Below are 13,009 nucleotides of genomic sequence, written 5' to 3' on the forward strand. Positions count from 1 at the left end.
GAGACTCAGGAAATGTGGGTTCAGTCCCTGGGTCGGGAAGATCCCCTGGAGAAGGGAATAGCAACCCACTCCAGCATTCTTGTCTGGAAAATCCCATGGACAGAAGAGCCTGGAGGGCTACCATCCCTGGGGTCACATAGAGTCAGACGTGACTGAGCACACACACACCACTCTAGGTGATAGCGAACATCTCATTTACTGCCAATGTGCAACGTGTAAGCTTTCTCAACTGCACATTCTGGGACTCAAATACGAAAGTATGTACTTTTAGAAAATTTCCCGTGTGTGCATGTGAGTTGCTTCAGTCATGTCTGCCTCTTTGGACCCTACAGACTATAGCCCACCTGACTCCTCTGTCCATGGGATTCTCCAGGCAAGCATGCTGGAATGGGTTGCCATGCCCTCCTCCAGGGGATCTTCCCAACCCAGGGATCGAACCCTCCTCTCTTCCATCTCCTGCATTGGCAGGCAGGTTGTCTACCACTAGCGCCACCTGCCTTAAATGATGCTGATTTAGAAACAGCTTCCATGGCTTCTTTTCCCCCCAGGAAAGGTCTTGACCAGTAGGTGTTCTGTTGGCAACTGTTCTCTCTTCCCTCCTGCCATGTGCTGCAATCACTGTGAGCCTCATCTCAAAGAGAGTCCCTGCCCCAACCAGGCTTGGGGTGACCCCGTGAACAGCAGTGTAGGACAGCAGGTGGGATGGGGAAGAGAGGCCTTTAGCTCCTTTAGCTCTCTCTGGGCCTCACCTTGGCTGACCAACCTCGGGCCCAAGTCTTCTAGAGCAAAGGCTCTGAGCATCTGGCCTCAGCCCTGGTGCCGGTTGAAAGACTGATCCAGTGAAGTGTGGATGAGATGGCTCAGCACTGCCTCACAGGGCAGAACTCCAGGCCTCAGAGCTGCCTTCTCCTTTCAGAGAGTAGCCTTTAGATGGTGGCTGGCTTGACTGGCAATTTTTCTGGAATTTCCACCTCCCGCAGTTCCATCAGCAGCACCTGTGGCAACTTTAGCCTTGCCCCTAGTCTCTGAACTTGTTCTATTGCTGCTGTTGTTTTGCTCGGTCGTGTCCGACTCTTTTCTGACCCCATGAACTGTAGCACTCCAGGCTTCTTCTGTCCATGGGATTTCCCAGGCAAGAATACTGGAGTGAGTTGCCATTTTCTTTTCCAGGGCATCTTCCCTACCCAGGGATTGAACCTAGGTCTCCTGCGATGCAGGTGGATTCTTTACCACTGAGCCACTAGGGAATGTCTCTTAATTCTTCTTTCTTCATACTTCCAATCTTCTTCTTCCAATAAGCAACCAAGAAAGCTAACAATTCTCTCATATTTGAAATACTGGAGGAGATGTTATGTTTCTTAATTTCATTTTGGTTAATGAAACAAATGTAAGGTATTTATGGTAGCAAAAGGTATTTATAAAGCCAGTGGCAAGACATTTTACTCCATGGGTCTCTAAGAAATAGTAACATTAATGAATCATTACTCAAAATGCAGCTTTCTGTGTCTTCATTCTTTATCAGGATTGTGTAAGTGATGAGTCTTACCATTGGTAAGACTTCCTCACTCAAAATAGAAAATAATAAAAGCTCTTGTAATTGAATGCACTTGATATTTTCTACAACCATGGTAATTCGGCTTTTCTGCAAATAGTACACATGACATGCCTAGCTACAAGAGTAAGATAATTTTGATAATGAAAGTTAAGGATATACATGAGCATTTGTAAAAAGATGTAATTTTATATAATCAAGAAGAAAGATTTATATTCATTTACTTACACAATAGAATCTGTGTTAAAGATATTTGCGGTCTGTATTCAAAATAGTGGGGAAAAAAAATAAGAACAACACCATGGCTACACATCCCAGTTTGCCTACTGAATTACTGAAATAAGTTTACTGTCCTGGTGTTATTAATAGTGATGTTTTCATTTTCAGAAGTGTTCTGGCTTGAATGTAAATTATATAGAGTTGTGCATAATATGATTATAAAAATGATATGTTGGTTATCAATTAAACAGAATGCAGACCTAAAGCAGCTTCCTCAAGACCCAATTGGCCATCCCATCATGCACCTGTCTGGTATTAAGCATGCCACGGGCGAAGCCATCTACTGTGATGACATGCCTGTAGTGGACCGGGAACTGTTCTTGACTTTTGTAACAAGTTCAAGAGCTCGTGCTAAGATTGTGTAAGTGATGAAGTTTTTATCCAACAAACAATAATTACTTTTGGGGGATAAGTCACGTTAGTGAAAAGTAATTGTCTGAAGAGGATAGGCTATTTGTTGGCAATGTCCAATGTAGAAGTGAAATGGGGTCCAAGTGTAGGATTTACTACAATTTGTCCCTCCATAGGACAATTTCATTGTCCCAGAAATTCTTTCTCGATTGTGTGGCATAGAACTATTGTAAGGTTTTTGGGCATATCTTCCCTCTCTTGTTATCTTATTCTCTGATTAAGCATATTCTCCATGGCCTGCAGGCTGTGGGGCTCCTCTGAGTAGCTCTGTTCTCTGTGTGCTTGTCTAGGTCTATCGATCTGTCTGAAGCTCTCAGCCTGCCTGGGGTGGTAGACATCCTGACTGGGGAACATCTTCCAGGCATCACCACCAACTTTGGCTTTTTAACTGACACTGAGCAACTTCTGTCAACAGATGAGGTACTGCATTTTCGCTTTCTGTTTTAAAGGTAACGTCCTCAGGGACTTCCCTAGTGGTCTGGTGATTAAAGCTCCACGTCTCCATTGTAGGGCGTGTGGATTCAGCCCCTTACCGGGAACCTAAGATTCCACTTGCCTCTCAGTGTGGCCAAAAAAAAAAAAAAAAGTAACTTCCTCAGTTATTGGCACTTCATATTTTTTTAAAGGTAGCATTGAATTTGGCACATCATAAAGGATTCCAATATTCTTTGAATGCTTATTATAAATCACTATATTTTAATAGTGAATTAGTTCAAAAACATTCATATTCCACATAAGTAAAGAAGTTGGCTAGTTATATAAAAGACACTTGAGTGTTTTATATTTTCTTCTAATGGTGGTAAGATCATGTGCTGCTTTCATACTTAGGAAAGGATAAATGAGAGGAGAATAACGAGAAATTTTATTTGCTGTTCTTTTCCCTGAGACTCCTTGGTATGGTTCCAGTCTCAGTGTGTCCAACGTCCAAGTTCAAATGATATCCCCACTATGAAGCCTTTCCTATCCTTTAACCCAGGAGTTCTCTCCCTGTCTGAACTCACCCTGATTCATTCATTCATACACTGTGTATTCAACAGGCATCTTTTAAGTGAGCACCTGCTGCAGGTGAGCAAGACCCGTGTGGTCCTTGTTCTCACAGAACTTAAGGAGAAGGCAAAGTGAACCTGTATTTACGCTTTCTACCCTGTACTGAGCTTATTTATTTCAATGTCTTATCTATTTCTGCTACCTGGTAAAATGTCTGGAGTGAGAGCCCATGTCTGATTCATCTGTAGATTTCACGCTGCTTCCTACAAAGCAGGGTAAATAAGCAGAGGAACACTGATAGCACTCTTGCCACCTGAAAGTTTCAAATGATAAAAAACATTGACTACTGTATCTGAAGCCATGAGGAAATGCAGCCAGGGCAGTGTCCAGAAGGTTTTCTGCTTAACTTCCATTCAGTGTTCACCCAAAAGAGCTTCATCATGTGAAAGAGTCTCTGCCGCTGGCTCTCACTAGGATGCTTAGTTGATAAAAATGAAAGTTTGGTGACTGAGTGTCTGAAGTCAAGGTTGAACTCTCCCAAGGCAGGGCTGTGTGGTCCTGGAAAAAGACGATGAGAACTATGGCTTTTGCATAAATGTTAACTAGACAAGCAAAGCCATCTTGGGCCACACGATAGCATAACTCCCTGAGGTGTGGACACATTGACTCTGAGCATCTCAGGGGCGTGCCTGTGTACCAGGTCATGCGGCAAACCCCATGTGTGTGGAGAGCAGAGAGCAGAGCCATTGATTGTCTCTGTTAGTTTCATTCCTGGTTTAACATTTGTCCTTATCATGCTATATCTTTAAAAAATCATTTCATTGCAGAAATTTTAAACACACACAAAAATAGAGAAGGAGAGTACAATGAATTCCCATAAACCCATCATCCAGCTTCAACAATGATTAACATCTGCAATTCTTGTTTCATTCATCTACCCACTGACCCCACCCACCTACACCCAACAAATACATGTGTGTGTGTGTGTGCGCACCTGGATTTAACTCTTTTTTACTACCATTTTTATCTGGTGATAAAACTACTATATGCTTACTGTAGAAAAGTCCTAATAATCTAATGTCAATCTGAAAAATGAGTGATTATGTTTTGATTTGGATCACAATAAAAGGTATAAAAGAGAATCCAATGGTCCCATGACTTCTTCCAGTCCTGACTATTTCACTTTTATAGAGCCTTCATTTCGTGTTTCCCCATCCACTTTCTGCCCTGGTCCCTGGGTGAACTCCTTAGGCCATCTGCCTACCCCACCTGCAGGTGAAATGGTGACCGCTCCCAACTCACTCTTGGCCCCTACAATCATGTCTCTCCCTAAAAAAGCCTGTGCTCCCCAGTTCAGGGCAGAGACCACTGTCCCCTCCCTCCTTCCTCTCTGGGTGAGATGATCTTGACTTTCTGGTCCTTCCTGTCATGAAGGCAGAAGTCTCCCCTCAGAATGGCCCTGTCCGCAGTGTGGCAGCCCCAGGTCAAGCCATGGGACTGACTCTCCTAGGCCAGATGGCCCTCAAGCATCCTCAAAGCCTGAGTCTGCTCTACGTGAGGCGGCATCACACCAGTCCCTCTGCAGCCGCCGCTGCCAATGATGGAGCAAAAAGTCCTCACTCTCCCAGTGCAGAGACTTCCCAGAGGTCAGCAGGCCAACTCTGACAGATGGACTTCTCTACAGAAGCCTTCCTTAACCACGGCACTGCGCTGAAGTCCACTGTGTGTCTAGCTCTGTGCTGGCAGGAGGAGGAAGATGAGCAGAAGGAAAGGACCTGCTGCCTGCCCTCCTTGGAACTAGAAGTCTCTTCTGTATTCCAGGTGTCTTGTGTGGGTCAGCTTATCTGCGCCGTGATAGCCGATTCTGAGGTCCAGGCAAAGCGAGCTGCTCAGCGAGTGAAGATTGTCTACCGAGATTTGGAGCCGCTGATCCTAACCATTGAGGTAATGAATTCAAGGGTGGGGCCAGAAGAGCATATTTAAGTGGTGTATCAGTTAAAATGCCAGAAACAGGAGAGAAAATCTGACTCAGAGTGGCTTCCAAAACACAGGGGCTTTGTTTTTCCTCAAACTCTATCACTATTAGCAAGGAAGCTAGTCTTCCGAATCTGCTCCCTGCTCCCCATGGTCCAGGCTTTGCCTCCTGTGGTCATAGGATGGCAGAGAGAACACCATCGACTCAGCACCCCACGAGTCCTGGGACCCAGCATCATCAGGCATTTAGGTCACATGTCCCTCTCTGGATTCATGACAGGCAAGAGCTGTTGGTTACTGCTGGAGGGTCAGGTTTCTTTGAGGTTCATGAGCTGTATGGGGAGTGATGGAGACCTCAACAGAAATCTGAGCACTCTTTAGAAGGGGCAGGTGAAAAGAATGCCAGATGGGCACCCAGCTATGTCCAGAAGAGGGGGCACACCCAGGGCTCCATATCCACCTTCACCGGGACTCTTAGGTATATAGTGAAAACCGACAAGAAGCTCCATGAAGCATATACTGTGACCCTAGTTTTAGATCCTTTAATGCATATCTTAAGTAAGTATGAGAAACAGATCCTGTGATGCTGACAGTTACTTTGGCAACTTGAACAAATTGGGGAACTGCATTTCCTATCCTGTTTCTTAAAACAATTTTGAAATTTATAAAGGTTTTAAGACTCATCTCCATGAAATGATATGAGTATTCTTCTGCATACATTTCATTGGTTCTTATAATTTACAAAGTAATAAAAGCATGAAAGTTGGGAAAACAGCATGAGTAGATTAGATTCAGCACATAGAGACTGAATGTAATCTGGGAATGCAATATTATCTCCACGTCTTAATGAATAAATTGTTCTCTAGGTGACTAGCATGCTCTGAGGCAGAAAATAAGGAAATGAGCTGGCCAAGATTAGTGTCTCCAGAACTTGGCCTTGGGTATATTTCCTATCATGCTGCTTTATGCCAAGGAACATAGAGTTTGTTTCTGGACAATGTCTTCAGTGTTTTGAAATTTAAAAAGAATCGTGTCAAGGAAACAAAAATAAAAAAGTTTAGTTGGAGTCAAAGAGTGATTAGGCTTTCCAAATTTTCCTGGCTAGTTTCAAATTCATTCTGTTTCCATCTTAAACCCTTTTCATTCATACATTGCCTCGTATACTTGCTGACTTTATACATTCCTTCCCCAACATTTTGTTTTAGAGTTTGAATTCTTAGTAAGAATTTATTTGCGTAATATTTTATCAAAAATTTTGTTTGTAATTCTCTGCCAGATTCCAGTGACTAAGTATTTTCCTTTACCCCCGCCCTGCACTCTGCTTTCCAGCCAAATAAAATTCCAAAAGCAAATAGACACCACTCTCTTCCCACCCCCACCTCAACCTCCACCAGCATAGCTCGAATTGTCTGCCAAAGAATCCCAATATCAAATACCAAGCTTTGACATTGCAGAGAAGAAATACCTCATGTTTCTATCAAAGGTTAAGCTCTCCAAGATCAATCAACTAGATCAAGAAGAGTTGATCAAAGTGTATAGCAAGGAAATATGCCATGTTCCTTGCATATTATAGTTCTTTTATCACTTTCCTGACCAAGAAATATTCAGGAAATTATCTCTGAGTTACTCAAAGAGCAAGCAGCAAAAGGCCAAACTCAAAGGAAAAAAAAAACAAAACTGGATGTATGAAACTTAATTTCTGTTTTGAACCTGGAATATCTGAGTCTTAGATTAATAAGAGATCATATGCTTTGTTATACAGCAGACACTAATACAACGTTGTAAAGCAATTATACTCCAGTAAAAAAAGAAAATCATATGAATTGATTCCAGTAGGAAGTATGTTATCAATTAAAACAGGATAAAAACAAATAGATCTCCATCACTATCACTCATGTTTAACCTAGCTTATGCTTTTTTGAATTTTTAATAGCTTAAATGGGGAAATGCTATCAAAACTCTTGGCCCCAAGAGTCAGGCTGATAACCATGGTGAGAAAGCGGTGCTCCCAATCAGGATCTCTTATCAACGTGACCATAGGTAACACCTAGAGCTCTCTGTGTGATTACCTGGTTCCAAACAGGTTTCCTACGTAAGTCACTAAATGCTCACAACAATCCTATAAGGTAAAAACTGTTATTATCCCCATTCTGATGCAGAAACTGAAAGGCTGAGTTACCCAAAGTCACACAGTTAATCAACACTAGAAGCAATCAACAAACACTCTATCAAAGACCCTGGGCCTCGTGGTAGTAGAAAAAAACCCAACCCACTTTTTGAATGGAGGAAATGGCAGGATCACAACAGCATATCCATAAGGTATATTGATAGGTCTAGACACTTACTGGTGGCCAAAGGGAACCAAAGTTTGGAGAATCCCTAGCTGCCACCAGGCTGGAATTTCATGGATGGACAATAATCTGATATAGAAATACTCCCAGGAGCTGACATGTCACACTTGCCAAGGACCAAGGGATTACAGCAAGATGAATTCCCAAGGATAGGTAGGAAAACCAACCTAGATTTTTCAGCTACATCCCTGATAATGTGTACTTACTATTATAGTCCTTCACTAGGCACCCAGGGGAAGCCATTAGGAACCAGTATATAAGTGGATTTGTGGTACCCACTCTAGACTTGGAATCTTACTTCCAGGGCTGGAAGTCCCAAGTGCAAATGCTGGACTCAGTCCCCCAAAGGAGAAGCTTGGGACCAGCAGTCAAGGCCATCATGTCCTTATCACTAGAGTGCCTTCAGCTAGCATTAACAGAACATTTGTTATATGCCATGTAAGCTCATTCATGCCTTATTTTATTTTATTCTTTTTACAACCCTATTGGAACAGTGTGTACAACTCTACCTTCATTTTACCAGTGAGGCTCAAAGAGGTGAAGTAATAGACCCACAGTCAAACAGCTAGTACGTCAGAAGATGGACACAACTCCAACTGGGTCCAGAGCCCAAGATCTAAGTTCCTGTGGCTTGTCACCCTGGCTGCATAACATGGGCTGTGGAATGAGGAGAATAATTGGCCTGGAAACAGTTCCACCACCTTGGTGCTGGGTGTTTTCTAAGTGGTTTTTTTTTTTTTTTTTGACTCAATGAGGACATTTGCTTTTGCTCCATGGAGAGTCTCTCTGCAGCATGGTTCTTAACCCAGTTCATGGGGTCCTGACGAGACTGCATGTGATGCCAGAGCAAGAGAAGTACTGCCCAGACTCAGGTGATCCAGCACCATATGTGGCTGCAGCTGTGGGGCTGGTGGGGGCTCACTCTTCTGTTCTCCTTCTAGGAAGCTATACAAAACAAGTCCTTCTTTGAGCCAGAGAGGAAACTGGAGTGTGGAAATGTGGATGAAGCATTTAAAATGGTGGATCAAATTCTTGAAGGTAAAACTATCTTTAACAGATGATGAGAGAGGAAGCAGTCCTGGATCTCCCTTGCCATGGCTCCAGGTGTTAGTTATACAGATGGTGTCTGTTTTCCCAAAGGTCGGGAAACTGAGGCTCAGAGTGGTTAAGGAGCAGGACCACAGTCATGTTAGACAGCAGCCACTACTGCTGCTATTAGTCATGTTAGACAGCAGGCACCATGAAACACTGCGGATTGATAGCTTTTGTAAGGATTTCCAAAGTCCACGTTTCTTTCTCTGTCATCCTTTCTGATTTCTCCTTCACCCCTCTCCATCTCTGCTTTCTCCTTCCTTCCCTCTCTCCCTCCTTGTCCCCTTCCCCTATGCTACTGCTAAGTCGCTTCAGTCGTGTCCAACTCTGTGCGACCCCATAGACAGCCTCCCACCAGGCTCCCCCGTCCCTGGGATTCTCCAGGCAAGAACACTGGAGTGGGTTGCCAGTTCCTTCTCCAGTGCATGAAACTGAAAAGTGAAAGTGAAGTTGCTCTGTCGTGTCCAACTCTTAGCAGCCTCATGGACTGCAGCCTACCAGGCTCCTCTGTCCATGGGATTTTCCAGGCAAGAGTACTGAAGTGGGGTGCCATTCCCTCTTGGAAAATAGTTGACTTGAGCTTTCTAACAAAATTCTTGTAACTTTTTGTTTTGAAATAGTTTTAAATTTCAGGAAAGTTGCAGAAACATTAGAGAACCTCCTAATTATCCTTTACTCAGATTCCCCAATAAACATTTCACTAAACCTGCTTTATTGTTCTCTGTGTGTGTGTATATCTCTCTGCCTCTGTCTCTTTGCCTGTCTGCCTGTCTGTCTGTGTCTATATGTATGTATATTCCTGTGCCCCTTGGAACTGGAAGATCCAGGGCAGCTTAGGAATCTATTTTTCACGAATTTTAACAGTGCTCTAGGTGACTCTTAGGATTAGTAAAATCTGGCAAACACTCAATGGTGAGTTTATTTTGTGGGAGAGAAGGTAGGAGCATTTCTGCACAGAGTCCATGGTGAGAGTATCTTAGAAATACTGATATTGACAGCAGTTCCTCCACTTGCTGCATAGTATGTCCATGCACTGTTTGTTCCATAATATGTTTCTGTGTGAGAATTTGATTATTGTGTTTGTCCTTGACATATTATTTAATTATTTCATTTAGTTAGGTAAGTTGTTCAATCTATCTCTTTCTTGAATTTTAAGTTGCACATACCCTATAGAGCCCAGCGGTAAAGAATCCGCCTTAATGCAGGAGACGTGGGTTTGATCCTTGGGTCGAGAAGATCCCCTAGGAAAGGAAATGGCAACCCACTTGTGTTCTTGCCTGGGAAATCCCATGGACAGAGGAGCCTGGCAGGCCACAGACTATAGGGTCGGGACAAAGGGTCGGACATGACTTAGTGACTGAACAACAGCACAATACCCTATTGATAAGTATAAAAGTGAACAGGAAGCTGTAAAATGGACAGTTGTACTGCTTTTAAGTTTTCATTCTCTTGACTCAAAGGGATTTTATGCTTATTCTCCAAATGTTTTGATGATGGATTTATGACTACTTGTTTCAATGAGAGATAACTGGAGATACTAATCATGATGGTACTTAATCTGCCCCTTAGGAAAACAGATGCCCCAAGAAAAAAGAATATTTAAAAGATGAAATATGTTGAGCATCACATCAAGTCTTGAACTGTGCTCTTGAAGGGAATGATGCCATTGCTGACTTTTACCAACTGCGAAGATATATATCCCAGCCTTACATAGTGGCTGTGTCATAGCCCTGGTTGTTGTTCAGTGGCTCAGTCACGGCCGACTCTTGGCGACCCCGTGGACTGTAGCCCGCCAGGCTCCTCTGTCCGTGGGATTTCCCAGGCAAGAATGTGAAGTGGGTTGCCATTTCCTCCTCCAGAGGATCTTCACAACCCAGGAATCAAACGTACATCCTAGAGGGACTTTAAAGAATTTGGTTTACAAATGAGCCCACTAAGGCTGGAGAGACATGAAGTTGACCAGGAATCAAATCTATATAAGTTTCTCACCTCTGAAGTTAACGTTCTCTCCTCTACGTTATGCTGCTTCTCACTCATCTCTGTGAAACCCCACTAGCTGGGGTGGGCTTTACACTGTGAGAGTGGATAACAATCTCCATAGCAGGATTTGCAGGAGAACTCTGACGCTAAAATGATCTTCCCCATACCCTGTCCTACTGGGCAGAGTACGGAGAGACTCCTTCATATCTTAATGGCTTTTCGTCTTTAAGGAACTCATTAAAATGTAAATACGCCCGAAGGAATCACTCCTAAGCCCATCCTGGGATAACATTTTATCTCAGGGATTAGTTGAACAAATTGGTTTGCAGCTGAGAGTTGTGAGCCACACTGTAGAATGAGGAGAGGGCACCGTGGGTCCAGGGCTGTGAGGCGGGCAGCACAATGTAACAGGGTCTTAAAATATTGCCCACCTGATGGGTTTAAGCAGAAACAACTCTGTCTAATATTTTTTAGCTCTGTATTTTTTAAACTTAACCACATTAATTCTGGGTGGATAGGCGGAATCACTAATATTGTATACCATGGATTTGATCCTACTGACAAATGGGTTTTTGATGTACACTTTCGATAAAAACTTCAACTGGGACTGAATCTTTATATGTTATTAAAGAAGTAGAATCTACTTATTCTCCTGTACTCTCTTTATTCAGATTTCGGATAAGAGAGGAAGTCCAGATTCTCATATAAAAGATTTTCTTGGGAATCCCTCTCAAATAATTTACAAATCACTCTTACTGGACACAGTTTTCATTTGTAAAAGTTCTGCTTTCCACCTAACATGATGACTGACACAGTTGTATTCTGTTTTGTTCTTTTTTTTTTTACTTCTGTTTTTCATTTTTAGCCCTGTTTTCCAATAGGTTACTCATACACTTTTTAGAATTCTATTTTTATTTATGTATAGTGGTTTGAGTGTGTCTCTTTGTGAATTTTTTTTTTTTAGTGGTAGTTCTAGATGTTAAATTTATGGTATATTTGGTAGTGACACTTTATTAGTTTAAGTAAATTATAAAAACCCTACCTCCCTTTATCCCTTTACTCTCCTGTATTTATAATATGCATGCATGCTAAGCCACTTCAGTCATGTCTGACTTGTGCCTTCCAGAGTCTTCTTCTGTTTCTTTTACTATGTATAATGTCCAGGAGAGTTAGCTGCACTTACAAGAAAGAACAGTTCTCTTTGCCATAGTATCTTACTCTGGAAAGTCACACATTCATCCCCAGGACTCTGTGACTTACTGTATTGGCAGATGTAGCAAATTCCCCTGCAGAGCTCTTAGTTCTCAGTAAAAGCTAACTGTTGTTATTTGTGGCCCTTCACCATGCAGCCTGCTGCCCAAGCAGAAGCACTGTTGCTGGAATTTCTCCGTAATGAGATAACACTTAGGGAGGTGCTATCAGACAGCTTCTTTGATTCTGGTGTATTTTCCTCTAACAGGTGAAATACACATGGGAGGTCAAGAACACTTTTATATGGAAACCCAAAGCATGCTGGTTGTTCCCAAAGGAGAGGATCAAGAAATCGATGTCTATGTGTCTACTCAGTTCCCTAAATACATACAGGTAAGGTGGGGCCACATGGAGGGGATGTGGGTAAGCGGTTTTTGCCAACAAGATACAACGAGAACAATTAGAGGTTAAAATGTCATTTTAGAAACTAAAGGAATTTAGAGTACTACTAGCCATATGCTTTGGGGTGTTAAGATCCATACACCTTTACAACTTTTAAGGTATTATGAAAGCAGTGGTCTTCTCTTTGTGGACCTGTAACTTTACAACCAGCAGGGCTCTTTTGCTATACTCTTGGCACTGTTAAGCCTACAAAAGAAATGATGACACTCGTCAACACAGCTGTATTATATATGTGAAAGTTGTTAAGAGATAGATCCTAAGAGCTCTCGTCACAGTGAGAAATTTTTTATTTTAATTTTATCTGTATGAGATGATGGATATTATCTAAACCTACCGTGGTGATCAATATATGTAAATCAAGCCATCATGCTGTATGCCTTAAACTTATACAGTGATGTATGTCAATTCATTTCAGTTCAGTCACTCAGTTGTGTCCAACTCTGTGACCCCATGAACCGCAGCACGCCAGGCCTCCCTGTCCATCAGCAACTCCTGGAGTTTACCCAAACTCATGCCCATTAAGTCAGTGATGCCATCCAGCCATCTCATCCTCTGTCATCCCCTTTTCTTCCTGCCTTCAATCTTGCTTAATAAAACTAAAAAAAAAAAAAATTTTTTTTGACAAAAGTCTGCCCTCCAAAACCTATAGTCACCTAATTCACGTGAAGCAATTAGGAAAGAGTATTGAGCAGAATACAGCCAAGTGCTAAGTCAGCTAAGTCGGAATTTA

General features: G+C 42.4%; 1 protein-coding gene across 2 annotated transcripts in view; it reads left to right on the plus strand.

Moving 5' to 3' along the window:
* The window catches only part of AOX1 (aldehyde oxidase 1), a 70,050-nt gene that overhangs the window by 28,834 nt on the left and 28,207 nt on the right, over nucleotides 1–13,009 (plus strand). For both annotated transcript variants that reach the window (XM_068968712.1, XM_068968711.1), the window contains exons 17-21: nucleotides 2,023–2,192; nucleotides 2,533–2,662; nucleotides 5,051–5,173; nucleotides 8,496–8,592; nucleotides 12,086–12,210. In XM_068968712.1, coding sequence (XP_068824813.1) covers nucleotides 2,023–2,192; nucleotides 2,533–2,662; nucleotides 5,051–5,173; nucleotides 8,496–8,592; nucleotides 12,086–12,210 — 645 coding nt within the window. The remainder of the gene's footprint in view (nucleotides 1–2,022; nucleotides 2,193–2,532; nucleotides 2,663–5,050; nucleotides 5,174–8,495; nucleotides 8,593–12,085; nucleotides 12,211–13,009) is intronic.

Source organism: Capricornis sumatraensis, chromosome 3 (genome assembly GCF_032405125.1).
Source record: "Capricornis sumatraensis isolate serow.1 chromosome 3, serow.2, whole genome shotgun sequence".
NCBI lineage: Eukaryota > Metazoa > Chordata > Mammalia > Artiodactyla > Bovidae > Capricornis > Capricornis sumatraensis.